The 21415-nt window shown below is 38.0% G+C and overlaps 1 protein-coding gene across 1 annotated transcript in view; it reads right to left on the minus strand.

Annotated features, from left to right (window-relative positions):
• Positions 1-21415, minus strand: part of COL12A1 (collagen type XII alpha 1 chain) — a 153126-nt gene that overhangs the window by 121963 nt on the left and 9748 nt on the right. The window contains 10 exon segments of the mRNA XM_014577982.3: positions 124-396; positions 2975-3247; positions 4869-5471; positions 5708-5998; positions 6902-7075; positions 7511-7675; positions 7839-8102; positions 8921-8980; positions 9511-9654; positions 15510-15626. Coding sequence (XP_014433468.2) covers positions 124-396; positions 2975-3247; positions 4869-5471; positions 5708-5998; positions 6902-7075; positions 7511-7675; positions 7839-8102; positions 8921-8980; positions 9511-9654; positions 15510-15626 — 2364 coding nt within the window.

Raw genomic sequence — 21415 nt, forward strand, 5'->3', positions numbered from 1 at the left:
CTTTCATCCTGCTGTAACAAGAGAAATGCACCATCCAAGCTACTCATATCAGAAAAAAACATTATATCAATGTGCACAGCCTTCTCCCAAAGCCACATTACAAGCCTGTTATTTATTACACACCTTCTTCAGTTTTTGCATATCCATTCAATGAATTTCCAGGCCCAGACTGATATTCAGGAATAACGTAAACTTCATATCTTGTATCAGGAGTCAAGTTCAGTAGTGTAGTTGATCTTTCATTTGCTCGGACAGTTACTTGTTTTCTCTCTCTTCCAGTTACTGGCCTGTATGCAATTCTATACCTAAGAACATTTCCAGGAGCTGGCGTCCAGCCAACCTTAAAACTATCAGTAGTTTCATCTGATATCATTAAGTTTCGAGGAGCCCCTGTAACTGTAAACAAACACAAATATAATTTGCAAACATTTGCCTTCAAACAGCCAGTTTCTTCAGAGAACCAACCACATCAGTTCATCCCACTTACCAAGACCAGGGCCACATTTCCAAAAGGTGACTAGCTATTTTTCTATGCTTCTAATTTTGGATAACCAATCTGCAACACCTTACAAAGGCCTGGTGTTCCAGAGAATTGATGCACCGCACTTTCTGAAAATCAGGATACTTTAAATGCATATCCGCCTCTGACTGCCAAAAGGGGACTGGCCAACAAGGAAATTGCCTTGTTCTGTTCATTCCCTCCAAAGCATCTGGCACTGTCCAAAAGACAGGATACTGGTATAGATGGACCATTGGTCTGACACATTGTGCCATTCTTACGGTCTTCTCATGTCAGGCACCTACAATTATGAGTTGCTTTTGAAAATATAAAACCAGAGCTACATCTTAAACTACAATGTTGGCTGCTTTATGGAGCCACTCAAATCTGCCAAAGTAGCTGGATAACAGGGTAGACGTCTACTAAAGGTAGCGTAGAACACTACTGAGCACATTTGGGTATACTGTGGAGCAGTTTCTTAAAACAACAGGTTGCCTAATAAAGATTTTTTGCACACATTTCATTGTTTGTAGGTATTTACTTCTATGCCACCCCCTTAAGACAATAAGCATCAAATGCACTTGACTATACATATGTGCACACTAGATTTTGAAAAGCCATCTAATGTCATAATCAGAAAAAATATTGACAATATTGGTGCTCTATAAACTAAATTCTCATAAATTATATGAATTTTTCATTTGTTGACTACTTACAATATTTATTAATTAGGCTGCTCCTCTCAAAACAGAAAATTGTATGTTATCTTGGAAGATAAGAAAAAATAAGGCCTGCTTTTTAACCTCGTCTTGTCCTTGACAAAAAATATGGCTTCAGCTGAGACCATTCAGCTAGATTGGACAGATGGAACAGGGCATAATTTAATCCTTTGCCATATTCCTTGAGCCAAATTATATCATGTGTTGCCCAACAGTCAATGAGAGTTTATTCATATTAATTTAAGGACAAAACTTTCACTTGAGTGTTCACTAACCACATCAAGATAAACTTCCTTGACAAAGATAATTTGAACATCAATGTATCAGAAATTCTGTTCTATGTTATTCAGTTAAAGATCTGTTTAAAAGTTGAACCATAAAAAACACTTTCTTTTAAAAAGCAACTTATTTTTCACTGACCATAAATACAGCATAGGATTTACACTTCTATTGCCAAAATCAGTTATCAAGAAACCAGCTTTTCAACCCAAGCTGCTAGCAACTCAGCATACAGAACTACTGGCATTTACATGGCATTAGTGGCTTCTCAAAAATGGAAAGATCTTATCAGTTCAAATTGGTGAACATTTTAAAATGCACTATCTGTCACAATATGGAGTGCATTTCTGACATATCTGAAATTACTTATGCTTCCTGAGTTCTTCACAGTTCAGCCCTACATTTTATGATTCATAAAAACACAGTATCCAGTAAACTTAAGAAAAATAAAACAAAAACTAACATTTGAAGCAGATGGTTTTCTAAGGGAGAGAGTTACATGTGGCTAAAACATTATGACCTGTGCAGACATGATGAGATTATGTACACAAATACATAAAGGATGAAAATCCAGATCCTCAATTCCTATTCATTTCAAAGTAGGTTAGATATCTAAACACATTTGAGATTCTGGGCCAAAATTGTCCATATTGGATTGTTCCCTCAATCCAAGCCATTTTATAAACAAACATAAATTGTAATTAATACTGAGGAAAACTCATTAACAGCATGACTTTTCATGTTATTTCTTTTTCATGTCGTTCACCTTAGAATCTTTTGGATTATAAGGTCAGAGTTTATATCATGAACTAAAAATAAAGGAAAGAGATGAGTGCATCTTAAAATCCCAGCTAGATTAGACTGAATTGACTAATTATAGGGATACAAAAATTATATTAATTGTCATGTCACCCCTTAAAATAGGCCTGATCTTGCAGACAGTACTGAGAGAAAACTCCATAGCAGTCTAATATCCATAACATCAGGCCCATTAAGTCCTGCTCTTAAGGAGTCCCTGTCTGGGGAACAGATTTCTTCATTTTGTCCATATAGCACTTTTGTTTCTCTAAACACAAGTTAAAAGACATAGATGCAGGAAACTACTTAAGCATATGCTTAACTTTAAACACGTGATTAGTGGCAATAAATTTGCTGGATCAGAGCTTTAACTAGTATATATTTACATTATGCTTTATTTGTTATTTAATTCATTGATACCATCATGCTCTACTGGAAAAATGGCCTCTGAACCTCAGAGAAAACACAGTACCCAGCAACCATTCAATAGCTGTCCTTTATTGGAATTTTAGAGCTTTAGTCAACGCACTGGGAGACAGTAATGCCCATTCTCATCTCACTTACCAGTGCCATCTCTCAGCATTAGCTTGGTATTCCACATATACAAGTTTATCTTAATAAAGCAGATTGCTACTTGAGTATAGAACATGATTCTGGCTGAGCATAATAGGACGGTTACCTTCTAAAGTTGTTTCTTCCCCATCCAAGGAAGGACCCTCGCCATCTTCATACTCTGCAATCACACTGACTGCATAAGTAGTTTCAGGGAGTAAATGGGTGAGATCTGAGCTAGTACTTGAAGCTGGTACTGAAACAAGGAATTCTTCTCCACCAGCAGCTACTTTATATTTAATAAGATAGGACAACACCTGAGATGAAGCTGGAGACCAATTCACTTTGAAACTGTCAGACGTTTTCTCCGAAAAAGACAAATCACGGGCAGGTAAATAAGCTGTTTAAAAAAGAAAGCCACACAGTACAATAAAACACTTAAAACCCCCTTTAAAATCTCTCAAAAATATTTCCTGCAATCAGATAATTTCTTTGAGTCAATAAATATTTTCTTGATATGCTTGTTTGTAATTCTCACTCATTGATACATAAAATTCTGTGATAATCTTTGAGTTGTCTTAAACCATACAACAATGAGCAGAAACATCAGCTCAGTGTTTTCCACCTCAAATGTGTTAGTTTCAATGAAAAAGCTGTAATTTGTAACTGCAAATTTAAGGAGGAATCTCAGAATTAAGCTGGGTTCTTTCTTTCTCATGTATCACAAGTGGTAATACCCTTGGGAAAACAGAGCACCCTTGTTTTACTGGATCACTAGAACACAAATGAAATTAAGGGCATGTCTACAATATGGAAATAGACCCCTCCAGAGATCAATCTTCTAGGGTTCGATTTAACAAATCTAGTGGAGACCCCCAAACTGGATGCTGAGGGCAGTCACCGCCGGTGTCCTGTACTCCTCATTCTGTGAGGAGTAAGGGAAGCTGACAAGAGTATGTTCTCCCATTGGCCTCCCACAGCATAGACACTGCGGCAGCTTGGCTTAAGGTAAATCGAATCCAGCTATGCATTTTGCGTAGGTGGATGGCATATCTGAAGCTGATCTACCTGGTTTAGAATAGACCAGGCCTGACACTATTTCAACACTCTTACAAGAAGGGAGCCAGAAGGATAGTAGAGATTATCTCAGGCACAAATATAAATCTGAAGTCCTCAGCTAGTTTTGGCTGGCTTGACTAGTCTACCATGGGGTTGTTAAAAGTGATTGAGCCCCAAAACATAAGTTTCATTATCTCAAAGGTATTCTGAAACAAAGGTTTATTTTTAAAGAGGCTAGCGTTTTCAGATGTTGGGCTTCTCCAATTTCAGTGACCCTTTTAAATACAAAAATGTAAAGCAAAGGATGTAGCAGCAGATGAAAAATTCCTCTGCATTTTTTAATACTGAAAGCCAGGTTAACATCATGAATGATTTCTCACTCTTAATCTGAAATTTGTTAAGATGGTAACTTTCTAAACTCTTTTAAATACAACTACAGAAGAATTTACAATGATAAGTAATTTTATTTCCCGAGAACATATTTTAACCTCTAAAACTATTGTGTAAAAGCAAAATCATTCCAATGAAGTCATTCTAGATTTACATCATTGTAAATCTGGCTCTCTCACTTACTGTCCTTTTAAACACTTGGGAGTTGGGAATGTATTTCCTAATTAATTTTCTTCTTTTACATTTGTAAAATAATTGTTTTTCCAAGTGTTTTTCATTATGATTAAAATGATCAATCAGGTCCTAAATTATTAAAATCAGCACTGTTCCCTGAAAGCTAAAAGGTGTAAAGAAGAGAAGAATCAAGTCCACTTAGCTAATTATTTGGAGTTATTTTATGTTTTGAGTATATCATGTTAGCTAAAAACAGATGAGCAGATTGTGCCCTTATTTATACCTGGACATTTTCATTGACAACAAAGGGGTTACATAAATGTAACTGAGAATCAAATTTGGCTCAGACTATTTTCATTGCTTTTTCATTGTTTCTTTAAGTATTGATAATTACTTACATTTCTTCCTTATAGCATCCAGCTCCTGCTCAATTCGTAGGCAGACAGACTGTGTAAGTTCAAAGGTAATTCTTTGGAAAGCATCAAAATCTTCTACTGTGTACACATGGGTTTCTGCAGGCGGTGAAGCAATTGCTTCCAGTTCTGTACGTACTGCATCCTTAACACCAACTGCAAATATCTCTACATCTGATTCCCTCAATTTTATGGCTGGTTCTTTAAAGGCATCTGATGATTTTCCATCAGTAATAAGAATCATGACCCTTGGTACATTTGGTCTTGATCCTCTGCTGGTAACAAATACTTTCTCCCTCACATAGGTCATCGCTTTGCCTGTGTTTGTAGATCCACCTCTGTAGGGGAAGGTGTTAATAGCCTGAATTATATCTTCAATTTTGTTGTATCTGTTCAAATAAAACTCCGTATAGGGATCCCTGCTGTACTGGACAAGACTTATTTGTACTTTTTGAGGTGAAATCTCAAAGCTTTTAACTAACACTTCCAAAAAGGCTCTTACTTTAACAAAATTGGCGATACCAATGCTGTAGGAGCCATCCACTAAAAGCACAATATCAGCTTTTACATCCACACCACGGGAGCATTCTGTAAAGAGAAAGAATCACCAGAATAAAAGCCAATAGTCATGGCACTTCTATTGAAGCTGCATTTCTAATCAATTGATTCATCACTTATCAACACTCAACAATGATCATTAGCTTAACTAATTCCATTTACTAAAACTATGTCTTCCAGTAACTGAAGGTCTTTTATTAAGAGAGACATTTAGAGATATCGATATAAAAAAGAGCTACAATATCAGAATCATATTGATAACTTACCCACTTGAACTTTAATTGGCTGTGTTTTTTCCATTATTGTAACGGGCTCACTGGCTGTCATTCCTTTCATTGCATACACATTAATCTGGTACTCTGTTTCTGGAGAAAGATCTCTTACATTTAAAGCAGTAGTTTGGGGGCCAACCATCAGCACATGCTGTTTGGCACCTGATATCATTGGAAAGAGTTGCACCCTGTAGCCAGTTATTGGGCTAGCAGATGGATCCCAAGTGACTCTAACAGATTTTGATGAGATTTGGGTGGCCACTAGATTTGAAGGAGGCTCCACAACTGAAAAATTAAAAACAAACCCCAAAATATCAAAATCAATTATAAAAACAGATTTTTTTCCAAAACTAATTTTTTGTGACTGACTTTATGACAGATTCAATTGCATTTGCTCAAATTTTCTCTATTTATTTCAAAAAATTAAAATAACGTTGATGTAAATAAATTCAGCAGAATCATGGGGGGGCTCCAAATGAAGCAGAAGATCAGCAACGAAAGCTATGCTCTATGTGATCTCCTCAAAATTGAGTAGACGTTACAAAGGGAGCTCTGTCATTCAAACCTGCAATAAAACTTTACCTATCTATTTCCTGGAAACATATCAAAAGGTTTGAATGAGTAAAGGCCCCTGCAGGAAACCAAACAAATGGAACAGTCCACACTGCCATTGTCTAGAAAGAGAAGATTTTGGAATCTTGCAAAGGTACAGAAAGTGCAAGGTTATATTTTGAGACCTATTTGATTTTAGCAGTGTTCAGACTGCCAAACCAATCCTTTCCAAATCACATCTTGTCCTAACCCAAGCTGCCCTTCCCTGCCTGAAACAATAAGGGTATGCCCTCCACATGTGGGTCTTTTCACGTGAATTTCCCCCTTCAACACATCTTTTTCCAGCAAGGTGGAGCACTTGGTCTAAAATGTTATGTTCTCAGGTTCTGATAAGTGTAGGGGCAACATAACAATTTGCAGTAATGGATTTCTGTAGGATATATCAAGTCTATTCAACAATATGAGTTCTAATCCTCTGCTGTTTAAATCTATACAACTGGATACAAAAACATGTCTTCCATATACTAATGGCAGATTATAAAATAGCTGAAAATATCAAAATAAGCAGTAACCATCACATTAAAAACACATATTAGGTATATTCTAGTTAAAAATAAGCTTTTGTAAAAATCTCACCTTCTTCTCCACTAACCAATTCACCCAGCTGTTCATCAACACCTGAGCACACTTGTGAAATTATTTCATTCTGTACATCCACTATTCCATCAAAATTTGCCACATTAAAAACATGCTTCAAGGATGGCTGAGATGCCATTAGTTTCAGTTCTTTTGCATCTGCAGCTTTGATTCCTAAAAGAAATTACAAATGAGACCATTTTATGTGTACAACATTTAGATCTTTGTATATTTTTAAAGTTTTAAAGCAACTTAGAATAAAGCTGATGCAGGTTAAGTTCTGTAATTACTAACAACCAGGCTACTAAAAGTTAATTAAAGCTGCGGGATAATGCAATATATTTTTATTTATAGAGACTCATTCTGAAACTTTAATGCGGTCACATATCAAACTGAGTTTGCCTGGCATATCCTAGTCTCCAGCTTGACATGTTACAAAACTACCATGCAGCTTGGCACAGCTGGGAATCTCTGCTAAAGAGAGACCAAAAGGCCAGTCTCAGGTACCATGCATTGAACATCCTAGCCTTTAAAATGCATCTTTCAAGCTAGCGCTATTTCATTTACCCACAATAAATTATAACAATAATTAATGAATAACTGACATACCCAAAGAGAAGACTTCAATTCCTAGGTTGCGAAGCTCTCTTGCAGGAATTTCAACTTCATCTTGAGATTTTCCATCCGTAATGATAATTGCTACTTTAGGAATGCCTTTTCTTGCTCCAGCAGACTCAGTGAATGCATTCCTAATCAGATAATCAATAGCTTCACCTAAAAACAACAAAAGAGTCTGTACTTCTCAGAGATATGAATGAAGAAGGATTCAAATAGAATTTCAGCTGTAAAATTAAATGCTACACAAACAGACTTCAAGGGTGTTTTTCGTCAACTATTGTTTTAAGTTTTTGTGTTATCAAAGAGCTAAAATCTGTACCTGTCATTGTATTGCCACCTTTGTAGGGTATTCTTTTAATTGCATCAAGAAGATCATTCATTCTGAAATACTGATTTAAGTTGAACTCAGTTCTTGTATCAGTACTGTACTGAACAACTCCAATTCGTGTCTTTTCTTCCCCAATGTCAAAAGCCGATATGAGAGTGCCCATGAAGTCCAAAATATATCTGAAGTTACTTCTCCCCACACTCCAAGAGCCATCCACAAGAAAAACTAAGTCTGTCAGTGCATTGACGGAGCACTCTGAAATAGGTTAAACACAGCACAAATCTTTTAAGAAAATAATGAAAGATCACTTACATGTCAATAGCTCCAAACACTTTCACTGACCCATACTGTAATCAAAAGCTATAAATCAAAAATGCCCAATGGAAATCGAACAAGTAAAAGCCAAGCCAAATGGAAATGTAAACAGATTAGAATCCTTCTGTGAAATATCTTAGTTGGCTGGGACACTGTTCATCTACCTTTAATGACATATCCACTGGGAGCATATTCCAGAAACAGAGAACTTGAAAGAAATTCATTACAATAATACTGATAAACTCTGAGGCAGAAATAGTAAATACTGAACAAAAAGTTCAATGCTTTTGGTGGAAATAACTTACTAAAACAGTAGTAAAATAAGGTATTTGTAAAATGTGTTAAAATATGACTGGAAATAGACTCCTTTTTTGTATGACACAAATATTTATGCACAAATCACACAACTGTGTGTGCCCTCAGGAAGAAGACACTTATTAAAGGGCTGAGATGCGCACAAGGCAGCATAGGGTTTGTGAGCTGATTCACATGAAATCCCTGGCTCTGTGCTCAGATCTTCACCTCTTTCTCATAACACACTGCATATTTACAGATGCTGCTCAAGTTTAGTCAACATAGCACACAGCCAAATTACATGTTAGTACAGTTTTACTGCTAAACAACAAAGGCACAGGGTTTGACTTTTATCATCTGATCCAAAGCCCATTGGGATACTTTGAGTTGACTTAATTGGGCTTTGGATCAAATGCTTAGTTACCTCTAAAATGTCACATAAGCTGGAAGACAAAAAAACGTACTTTGTATCTGAATCTGGTCTGGCCTCTTGTCCTCTGGACTCAGTGGAACACCCGTCTGAACTAAACAAACCACAACATAAACAGGATGAGTGGAAGGGAAATTGTCACTTGGCTGCAGGTTACATTTTGTGAAAGTTCAGAAAAATAAGATGTGAGGGAGATATGTCAGCCAGATTGAGGATGCATACATAAAATTTACAACTACAATTCCCAGACACTGATTTGACAACATTCCAGTTAGGCCAATATGTAAATCATACTGCACCTTCCATCCTAAAGTGTTTTATGAGAATTAATAACTAACCTTTGCAACACACTGTATATCAAGTAAATACTATCTCCATATTAGAAACTGGCATACTGTCATTAATATGCCCCTGATTATATACGAAAAATCTGTGGCAAAGCAATAAATAAAGCATAACAGGGAAAAGGCTACCCACAAGCCATTGATGGCCATTCTATAGCACTGATATTTTGTTGGCCATCTGGCACCAAGTCAGGATTTGGTCCTATAACCCAAATATTACATAGCCACTTAAGATGCTTTATTTACTTATGTCAAACTTTTTTTTCTTCTGTGTACTTACTTGTAAGTTGGCCAAAGACAGGTAAACTCTCTTCTCTGTCATCATATGAATTTATTGTCACAACATATTCTATATCAGGTATAAGATCTGATAATATAGTTTGGGTAACACTAGGTGCAAGAGTAAATTCTTTAGTAGGTCCATCTGCAATACAATATACAAAAAACAATTAACATGAAGGGTCTAAGCCCAATAACTGATAAGCTGAAAAAATAACAGAAAGCACTATCTGTCCACAGGCTGTAAATAAAACTTTTAAAATAGCTGTTTGCTTTTCTGAAACATCTAATTGCAAAGGACATAAAAACTGTTACCAATAAAGCATTTTACTTACCCGCCAAATGTGTAAAATAAAATTAGCTGTCATTCAGAAAATCAATTTATATAGTGGGTCTGATTCTAATCTAATATCACATTTACACAATTGTAACTCCTGTGAATGTAGTAGAGTTACAAATGATTTACACTGGCATACAGGGCGTCCCTGCTATAAGTCGCCCTGGTTGATATCCATGCCACACTAAAGTCGTTGACGCTTGTACGAACTGATGCGTTATAAGTCCTCCCATTCCCCACTCTTTAGTCATGCTAAAAAAAAACAATTTGCACAAATGGAAGTCAGCCACAGGAAAAAAAATTCCCCACTTTAAGTTGTTTTGCTATAAGTCCAAGTTTTTTGGAACATATCTTGGACTTCTAGTGAGGACAGCCTGTATATGAGAGGAAATGTGGTTCTAATATTTTATATTCAAGGAGATTCATAGTATTTGCTCTAGAAAAAGTCGATGTTTGGAACAAGGGGTTGTTTATGTTATGTAATCTATTATATTTTAACAGAGGACCATTTTCAATTTTTCAATACATAAAATCTGGAAGACGAGAAATGTTTCCAAATTTGTATTTCTAATATGACTAAGTACATGAAAACACTGGGCCTGATTCTCCACTGCCTTTTACCATGAGTAACCATCAACACCTGTGGAGAATTAGCATAAGACATATTGTAATTTGGGCATTTCCCATTCACACTGCACTTGAGTCCATTTTGTTTAAAAACAGTGTGTCTGGATCTGATTCTGAATTCACGTCAGTTTTACATTACGGACATTGGGAATTACTCTTGATTTACAATGGGATAATGGCTGAAATGGGATTTCCAGGAATCAGACACCATTAAACATATTACCAACAGTGAAAATTACCTTTCCCACTATACAGCTAGAAACAGTAGTAGCAGAACCAGGGCTGAGCCGAGCCATTCATGCACCCCAGGCCCCAGGAGCACGGTACCACCCCCGTGAGTGCAATGCGTGCACGTTGCCACCCCTGGGCGCGCGGGGCCTCCCGTCCCCGGGCACCCAGCGCATGCGCGGCCCCGCCCCAGGCGCACGGCGCATGCCTGGTGCCACCCCCGCCCGGCCCGGCATCCCTGTGCTGCGCCCCCAGCAGTAGCCCCTAGTTTGGGTTGACTCTGAGCAGAACTTCCACTGCCTATCTACTGTCAATGTATGTTTCACAATTATTTTTGACAATGAGCTACATGTTTAAGAAAAAGTTCTGCAAACCTAACCAACATTATTGAGTATTGGGCTAGTCAACACAAAAACTTTTGGACCTGAGCCTGCATAGTGTCTCCCAGGCAGTACATAGCACTTTAAATTCCCATGTAAGTTAACAGGAGCTGAAAGAGCTCAGAACTAGGGATGTGAGAGTACAACCATTCAAATGTTAACTTTCTGTTACGGTTACACTCTTCACCAGTGCATGCCAGCTCCTGGCTCTGAACCCTGCTCCTGGGGAGCCCTACTTTTGGGCTTCTTGGGAGCAGTGCCAACAGCCAGAAGCCAGTGCATGTTAGCTAGCTCCCAACACACACCAGCTCTGGCTGCTGGCCCTACTTCCAGGAAGCCAGCTGTCAACCCCACACTGCAGGTTCTGCAATATAAAGCTTATATTGCAAATCCCACAGCACATCCGGGTCCTCGGGCGTGGAGCCGGAAACAGGTGCACACCGGGAGTCGCTTATAAGCTGTCTCCCAGCACATACCAGTTTCAGCTGTTGGTCGAACTTATGAAGAGCTAACTGCTGCCCTGTGCTGTGGGCTCTGTATCAGAGCCTGCAGATGAGGCAGTACCCAGCTTTCTAGTAGCCAGCTGCACCACGGTCTCTGAGGTATAAGCTTTATATGGCAGAGCCCACAGCGTGTGTAACCATCTAGCTGATAGGATTTTTAATGGTTACACAGTTACTTTTTAAACCATTTTTTTACATCCCCACTCAGAACCATGCAAATTTAGATACATCTTAAGGAAATGAAAGCATGGGTTAACTTTCTACACAAATGTCAGGATTTCAGGGCTCAACCCTGCAGACCATTATTGATGTACGAAGTGTCACTGACTTCAGTGAGACTATTCACGAAAGTAAGAAATCACTGGCATGAATAAGTTTTTGCAGCCAGGAGATTCAAATTACTTCAATGGGATTTGGGTCCTTAACTTCCTGACACCCTTAGAAAATCCCAGTTTGCAGGATTTGGGCCTCCAAGGGTACATCTACACAGCAACGTTATTTCGAAATAACTTAGTTCGCGTCTACACAGCAGGTAGTTATTTCAAAATAATGTTGAAATACTGTCAAGCTGGAGGACTTCTTACTCTGACTCCTGTAACCCTCATTGTACGAGGAGTAAGGGAAGTCGGAGGAAGAGTGCTCTATTTCAAAATAGGCTGTGCAGACGCTCCCAATTTTGAAATAAACTATTTCAAAATAAGCTATGCAAGTGTCCTAATAAAAAGTGTCCTCATAAAATTTGCGGATGACACAAAGTTGGGAGCTATTGCCAATTCAGAAAAGGATCGGGATATCATACAGGAAGATTTGGATGATCTTGTAAATTGGAGTGATAGCAATAGGATGAAATTTAATAGTGAGAAGTGTAAGGTTATGCATTTAGGGATTAATAACAAGAATTTTAGTTATAAGCTGGGGACACATCAGTTGGAAGTAACGGAGGAGGAGAAGGACCTCGGAGTCCTGGTTGATTATAGAATGACTATGAGCCGCCATTGTGACATGGCCGTGAAAAAGGCTAATACGATCTTGGGATGTATTAGGCGAGGTATTTCCAGTAGGGATAAGGAGGTGTTAGTGCCATTATACAAGGCATTGGTGAGACCACATTTGGAATACTGATGGCAGTTCTGGTCTCCCATGTTTAAGAAGGATGAATTCAAACTGGAACAGGTACAAAGAAGGGCCACTAGGATAATCCGAGGAATGGAAAACCTGTCTTATGAAAGGAGACTCAAGGAGCTTGACTTGTTTACCTTAACCAAAAGAAGGCTGAGGGGGGACATGATTGCACTTTTTAAATATATTAGAGGGATAAATACCAGGGAGGGAGAGGAATTATTTAAGCTTAATACCAATGTGGACACAAGAACAAATGGATATAAGCTGGCTAGTAGGAAGTTTAGACTTGAGATTAGACGAAGGTTTCTAACCATTAGAGGAGTGAGGTTCTGGAATGGCCTTCCAAGGGAAGTAATGGGGGCAAAAGATCTATCTGGTTTCAAGATTAAACTAGATGGGTTTATGAAAGGGATGGTTTGATGAGATAACATGATCTTGGTAACTAATTGACCATTAATTATCAGTGGGAAATAGGTCAATGGAGGGATGATAGGAATTACTAGAGAACTTTCTGGGTGTCTGGCTGATGAGTCTTGCCCACATGCTCAGGGTTTAGCTGATCGCCATATTTGGGGTCGGGAAGGAATTTTCCTCCAGGTAGATTGGCAGAGGCCCTGGAGGTTTTTCGCCTTCCTCTGTAGCATGGGGTACAGATCACAGCTAGAGGATTCTCTGCATCTTGGGGTCTTCAAAGTATTTGAAGGCTTCAATATCTGAGATATAGGTGAGAGAATTATTCTGGGAGGGGTGGGTGAGATGCTGTGGCCTGCACTGTGCAGGGGGTCAGACTAGATAATCATAATGGTCCCTTCTGACCTTAAAGTCTATGAGTCTGTAAGTGCACAACCCCTCTTTATGACGTGCAGCATACTGCATTAATGTGAACAACCAGCACATAAGAGGAAGAAGTAGAATCATGACTTTACCTGTTTCCTGCCCCTTCACACCTAGATGCTCCAAGAAAGAAGCATCTAAGGGTATGTCTACACTACAGCGTTATTTCGAAATATCTTATTTCGAAATAGTTATTTCGAAATGGCTTATTTCAAAATAATGCGTCTAGACACAAAATACATTTTGAAATAGCGTTTTGCTATTTCAAAATAGCACGTTCACACTAATAGGATGCTGAATAGCACTTAAGGCCAGCCGGAACCAGTTCCGTCAGAGCATCAGGTCAGGGTTACCTTGTATGGCTGCTGCCTGAGGCTATCTGAGACCTGTGCTTAAAGGGACCCCCGCCCCTGGACAGCCGGTTCTAATGTTTCTCTGCTTGCTTGCCTACCTCGCTGAGGGATAGCAAAGCATTTTTTTCTCTGAGTGCTCTGGTTGTCCTCACTCAGGACACCACAGCACTCTGCAACACCACAGAACTCTGCAACACAGAGCCAGAGCCGCCCCTGGGCACTCTGGTGCTTCCCCTGGACGTGTTGCTGCGAGCCTGGGAGCACGTTCTGCAGGCAGTAACAGTCTCCGTGGTGTGCCCCACCGGGGGCTTGTGCCTCATTCCTCCCTCACGTCCTTCCACTTACCCCTCCCTAAGCCTCCTTCCTGCTGTACAATAAAAGACACATGTATTCATTACAACAAAGCCTCTTTATTGAACAAAACTGGGGTGGGGGAAGAATGAAACTGAGGTGAGACTGGGGAAAGAAGGTGGGAGAGGGGAGGAGGGAGGATGGAAGAGGGGAGAGGGAGACCTAGGAGGAGGGAGCTGGCAGGGGGAGGCAAGGGGAGGAAGGGGGAGGAGAAGCTCAGGGTTGGGAGTCTCGCCAGCCCAACTGTCTCCCAGCACTGCGCGTGAAGGGGCCTTGGCATCCCTGAGGATGTGGGGGTGGGGAGAAAGAAGCGGGAGGGGGAGAAGGAGAGGGAGGAGGAGCAGTAGCTGGGGAGGCAGCAAGGGCTTGATCAGCAGGAGGCAGCAAGCTCCGCCCCAGGGTCGATGACCACCTGGGGGGACACAGACCGTCCTGCCCCCCAGGTTGTGGTCCATGGCATCAAAATAAGGGCAGGGCTCTGGGTCTGCCCCTGGTTGGGAGCTGCCCCTTGTGGCCCTGTCATACACCTGCTGTGGCTCCTTTATTTTCATGAGAACCTGTTCCTGGGCCCGCATGTGGCCTTTTGGAGGCCAGGCTGGCAGCCATCTGCCTGTAGACGGTTGCGTTCCTCTGTTTAGTGCGGAGATCATGGACATTGGAGGCATCCCCCAAACCTGAACTAGGTCCCTGGTCTCCGCACTGGACCAGGCAGGCGCCTGCCTTTTCCAGCCCCTGGCAGGCTCCTGGGAGCTGATAGACTGGTCTTGGGGAGCCCCCTATTTCAAAATAAGTATCTACACAGCACTTATTTCGAAATAGCAATTTCAAAATTGGCGCTATTCCTCGTGGAATGAGGTTTACCAATTTCGAAATAAGCCCTCCGCTATTTTGATTTAATTTCAAAATAGCGGTTTGGCTGTGTAGACTCTGGTAAAGTTATTTCAAAGTAACGGCTGTTATTTAGAAATAATTTTGCTGTGTAGACATATCCTGAAGCACAATTCTTGTATATCCCAAAATGTTGAAGCTATGATGTAGGTAGCCCTAACACTGGCCATATAACAGAGGGAAATCCTTGTTCCCTCATACACCTCTACGCAGCTGCATAAGGACAAGGAACAATCTTATCTATAAAAATTAGGAGGGTGTTAACATCTACCCTCACACTTCATTTTGACATACAAAAATCATTTTTAATAGATTTTGCAAAAACAAAACAAATGTAGTGGTGCTAGATGATGTGACTTTATAAAACAAAACCTTACCGGTTGTAGGGACCACTGTTATCCTGTACCCCTCTATTGCATCAGGTGGTCTTGTCCATGACATTCGAACAGTATGTTCATCTATAATTGCAAAATTCAAGTCTGATGGTGGATTAACTGCAAAAGATTTACATCAGGGAAATGTTTACTAAATTGAACAAGGTACCATCATCTTAATAAATAAAATAAAAATGTTGAGCAAAGCTTACTAAGATTGTCTTTGCATAAATTTGTTTCCAACAAATATAAAGATATGTGTTGGAAAAAAGGGTAAAATAAAAGCTGACGAAATATGACAAAACATCAAAGAGCATACACATTACAAAGGACAGCACAGAATATTTGTTTCTTGAGTTGCCAAGTCATTCAAGAATGGCCAGCAAAATCAAGCACAATAGAAAACACATCTGGATACATGTACAATGAGTTCACAGATAATAACCACATATGCAAACATGTCACATAACAATTAAGGATTTTTGTACATGCTGGGTGCAGATCGTACAAGCATGCTAAATCACAACCTGCTTACAACACCATGAGATCATTTAGAAAATCAATACAGTACTCTTTTTAAATGGTCTCTGCATACTCATATTTCTTACCAATTATATTTTACTAAATCTGAAAACTTGGCAGAGATAAAGAAAAATGTATATTTTATACTACAGAGAAAGTTTGAGCATTTTAATGTTTAGTCAAACAATTTTATTATGTTCAATATGTAAGTATACATATAAAATGTATATCAAGAATACTATATCCATGTATTACATTATTCCAAAGTACTGAGAGCTTAACCCCTCTGTTCCTAGGAGCCACTAATCTGGCATATTTTGCAAATGGTTGCAAAGAATTCAGGAATGAAGGGGTTAATATATAGTAATGGTTTTAAGGAATTTGCAGTAATATCTGAACTGATACAACGATTCTCCATGTTTACGCCAGATTGCTGTACAATTTCCAAAGTGTAAATCATCATTATCATGTTCCCTTTGCAGCAGGTGTACCCATACTTGAAGTAGCATTTTAACGTAAAATGCCAGTATGGTTCTTTACAACACATTGGTTAATTATGAAAAGACAACATCAAGGCATATTTGTAGACATTTATTTACAGAATTTATAGAAAACAGTGAAGAGGGCACCAGTGATTGGAACAAAGGACTGCAAATAAAAACTCATAGGAGCTGGTGACAAAAGTAATTGAACAGTATAGAAAGAAACAGTTTACATACGCTATTTTGCAGCATCATGCATATGGACATGAAATGTCAATTTATTTTAGCTTCCCACAATAGACAAAAGCCTCCATGTACAGGGTTCATTACACAAAGACGTTTCATAAAATATTTTATAATGATATTCCCTTTTTAACATTGTCATGCTCAGTCATGCAGTCTTTTACTGACTCACTGTCAGTGCATGGTAGGTATACTATAGATTACTATTTAAACAAGTCTACAAAGTAAGATAAGATTCAGCCATACTTTCCATAAATACTTGACACTATTTTGCAAGCATTCTTTATTAGTCAGACTTTGTCTGTTCCCTGGAAGATCTCCATTATAGATTAAATAAGGATTTTTTTTGTTTTGTTATGGTAAATACGTTTCAATGAAAAAAGCAACTTTGAGCCATAAATCATAGAATTTAAACTGCTGCTAGGTCTTTATACAATCATAACAAAATTATAATAATGAAGTAGACAGTCTTCATATAGCTATTTACTGTCACTTCCAACCATAGGATAATATGGCTTTGTAATATTGATATAATAGATATACTAGTACTGGAATAAATGTTATTTTTCCTATTATCCATACACAGGCAGTGAGATTAGACTATTAATCTGCATGCATTCATCATTCTATTTACTGTAATCACACTGCTAGAGACAGCAAAGTAGTTATTTAGTATCAAAATCATGCAACAGATGTTAATAGTAAAATACATTTGCATATTAAGAATATCATTATAAAATATTGATTCAGTAGCAATGGCTCAGGACAAATTTAATGCAAAGGCAGAGACAACTGACCTGAGCATGCTTCAAAAGAAAAAAAAATCAGTACATGGAAAAAATAGCTCCACCAACCTTGAAAGCAAATTGACCTGATGCAGCAGAGACCTTAGGCTGTAACTGCTGAAGAACAGCAGCAGCCCAACTTGTTGATATCCAAATGACCGGATTCCTGATAAACTGAAAAACTGACTGTGGGGAAAAGTCTTTAACATTTTAAAGGATTTTAATCCATTTTATGAAAACTCAGAAGTGGTACTTGGCAATTAAAAATGTACAGTACAATCAATAATTAACTATGGTAAATGCCATCCACATATGAAAGCTAAACAAACCCAAATGCTACTCCCCCTAAAGTCAACAGGAATTTTACCTAAGACATGCAGGATTTGGCCTCCAGCCATTAGCATTTCTATTGAATTAATACCATTCAAGGTAAAGAAAAGCTCTTAGACTCCATGCCTGAAAATGGATCCAACCCACTTTTACCCAGATCCCCATGGACTTCCTTGGGGTTCTACACAAATCAAGGATTAATCCACATGGAACTTATTGCAGGCTCCGGGCCTAACTGTGGGCATATGATTGAGAACAGGGTCAAATGAAGCATAATAAAAGATTTTTTAGGTAAAAATCTCATTATATTAATAAAAAATAAATGAGACAACTGCTATTTTTATTATTGTTGTTATTGCTGTTATTGCTCACAATGGTGAAATCATGTACTTGTGTTTTATGGGCTCAATCCTATAGTACTTTTATAGACAAAATGTCCACTGAATGCAATAGGAGCTTTGTCTATGCAGGGCTTCCAGAAATGGGCTTTAAGGCCCTGACCCTGCAAAGACCCATGTATGCATAAAACTATACTCATATGAGTTGCTCTCATCAAGATTTCTCATGCAAATTAAGTTACATCTGTGCATCAGTCTCTGCAAAACTGGGCACTCACTGCCTGATTCTGTCAAAGTCAATGGCAATGCCCCCACTGATTTCAGAGGTACGGGATCAAGACCTTAGTGTATGGTAATACCATCAGATTCCAGCAAATATGGGAATGGAAAATAATAAGATATATCTGCCTACTAACCCAAAAACTAATAATAATTGATAAGATAATACATTTGATGAGAGAAAAAATGTATTGTTTGCTTAGTGCTAATGATACAGCAGTCATTTAAAACAATATAAATGTCTATAAATCATGGAATGCCAGCTGGTAGCCACAGACTGGTCTCAATCTACCATACAATTCACAATTTCCACATGAACTGAGGGAAATGAGAAGGTTCCAGTGAAATAAACAAACAACTTGCAATGAACCATTTTTAGAAGCCAGTACTGCATGTATTCATATATGTTTCAGACACTTCCAGAACTATTGTAAGGTAAATTTCTTTATTATATAACCTATATATCCAAAAAGAAAAAATGCATGTTCAGTCATGATATATATAAGTCATGACACTACTTATATTGTATAATTCAGAATATTTTCTAAAGGCTAAAAATAGAGGTATCCCAGAATGCCTGTCTTTATGGCTGTCCTCAGCGTTTTGTGATATCTACTGCCCTAACGGCATGCACCGTTCCCCTTTCAAGGCTCCAAGAAATATGTGACAGCTGAGTGAGCTGTTTCCTTTGGGGAACAAACCAAAAACAAATCATAGGAATTTCCTGTTCTGGTGCTGCAGGGGGAAGAGTAGAGAGATTTCTGTGCTGCTTTGACATTCCTGAGCATGGACAGTTCACAATGCTACAAGAGAATCCCAGGAAGCACAGTGATCAGCTCTGACTTTACACAACATTACATTGTGGGATGCTTACCCACATTGCTTTGCTCTGTCGACAAGGGAGCTAGTAATGTGGCCATGAAATGTTGACAACGGGAGGCAGAAAAATTGGTTTGACTGGTTTTCACTTTTGGTGACTTTTCCATGTCAACAGCACTTTTGTCGCCAAACCTTCCCAGTGTAGACATAGTTGTATTTAATAAAATAAAGCTACTGCCTAGTAAAGCATAACTTCTCAATCTCATTAGATATACAGTGTTGCTTACAACACCATAAGGTTGCCATTTGTGTTTCATTTTTTCTAAATTATAATGTTTCTTACATTTTGAGTAAAAATGTAATTTATGTGAAGTATACTTTGTTAATATTTCACATTTTAATATAATTTTAATACACAAACCTCTCTGTGTGATTTTATATGTGTGTGTGCGCATGTATGCATAGGCTTCAAATAATTAGATTTGTATCAGTAAATGTTGATAAATATCAATTTTACTGTACACACATAAAATGATGAAAAATATTTTCATTGATCATCTAAATTTACAGATAAAGAAAGAAGAATATTGTTTTAGGACATACTAGAGTTGGATTTAAGGATATTCACTTTGTATATTTTTACATGTGATTCTGATAATGTGTGTTTTAATTATTGTAAAGCTTTAACTTTATCAATCTCAATATCTACTGTCATTAAATAATTACTGTCTAACCCTTTCTATTTCCTGAGTTTCCAAAATTTTTGAAATTCTGCCAAGTCTGTATGTACACACACACACACATATGTATGTGTGTTGGTGTGTGTGTAGACTTGCCAGAATTTAAATAGAAAGAGAGAGAGAGAGAGAAACTTTGCTACAATGAGAAAAATAAGGAGTTACAGTCACCTTTAATATTTAAATTGTACTATCAATGTTAGCACTCAGTGGTTTTGTAAGATGGTCACATATTCATTAGTAATTTGTGTGAGATCATCAACTCACTTTTCAGAAGACAAGCAATAGCCATCAAATGGTAACAAGCCATTAAAAGGTATGCCACAGCCAATCTGATCCAAATCTGAATGGATGACATAGAGCTGAAAGGCATCATATGTCCTTGCTTATCATCATTCATTCTTTTCTCTCTTTATTAAATGTATACTCCATTACATAGGAAACTTCCTTAGCACCTTAACTGCAATGACTTCATTTTTCACTTTCCATATTGCACTCCCTAGAAATATGTTTTCCTACAGACATTCCTTTTCCCCCCAGGCCTCTCAACTACCCAAAGGCAGAGTTTTTTCTGGAATTTAAATCTAGTTAGCCATATTCTGAAATACTGAAGTGTCACAATCTTCAAATGTTTAATAGAGCCAATAATATAATGAATTATTCATTAAGATAGGGAGGGATTTTAATGACACAAAGGGGATCCTGAATGTCAATGACAGTTGGGTGACTAACTCCCTTTTGAATCTCTCCACTGTATCAAAAATTTAATATAATACATAATCTATGACATCAAACAAGGCCGTACACTGAGCCTGTAACTAAAAGGCTTATACCTTAAAGTATTTTGCGCATCCATGGATATTTCTTTCTAAATTACATTGATTTGCTCTTATTCTTCAGGTTTCCAAGTGAAGAAAAAAATAACGTGAAGGGGTAAAAAATTAGTTTGTTGTCATAAGATACTGATGTAAAGTACTACACAATATCATAAATGCTAAACTAGAGAAGTAGGACAACAACATTAGGTAGTGAATGACATCTAACATAATAAACCAGAAATCAAAGCAGAGAGTAGAAAACACTAACACATCAGAAAAGAAAGCTAAATGGATGTTAAATAGATTTTTACTATAGGTAGAACAGAGAATCATAAAATTCAGAACTTGGAAAATCCAACTGCCCACATACTAAGGATGAATGAATAGCTTTCCCAATGAAGAGTCATCAACTTCTAAGAAATTTATTTTTAAAATATTATGTTTCAAGCCCTTTTGGTACTAAGGATGAAGTTTAATAAGGAGAAATGCAAAGAACTCCACTTAGAAAAGAACCATCAGTTTCACACATACTGAATGGGAAATGACTGTCTAGGAA

Source organism: Pelodiscus sinensis, chromosome 3 (genome assembly GCF_049634645.1).
Source record: "Pelodiscus sinensis isolate JC-2024 chromosome 3, ASM4963464v1, whole genome shotgun sequence".
NCBI lineage: Eukaryota > Metazoa > Chordata > Testudines > Trionychidae > Pelodiscus > Pelodiscus sinensis.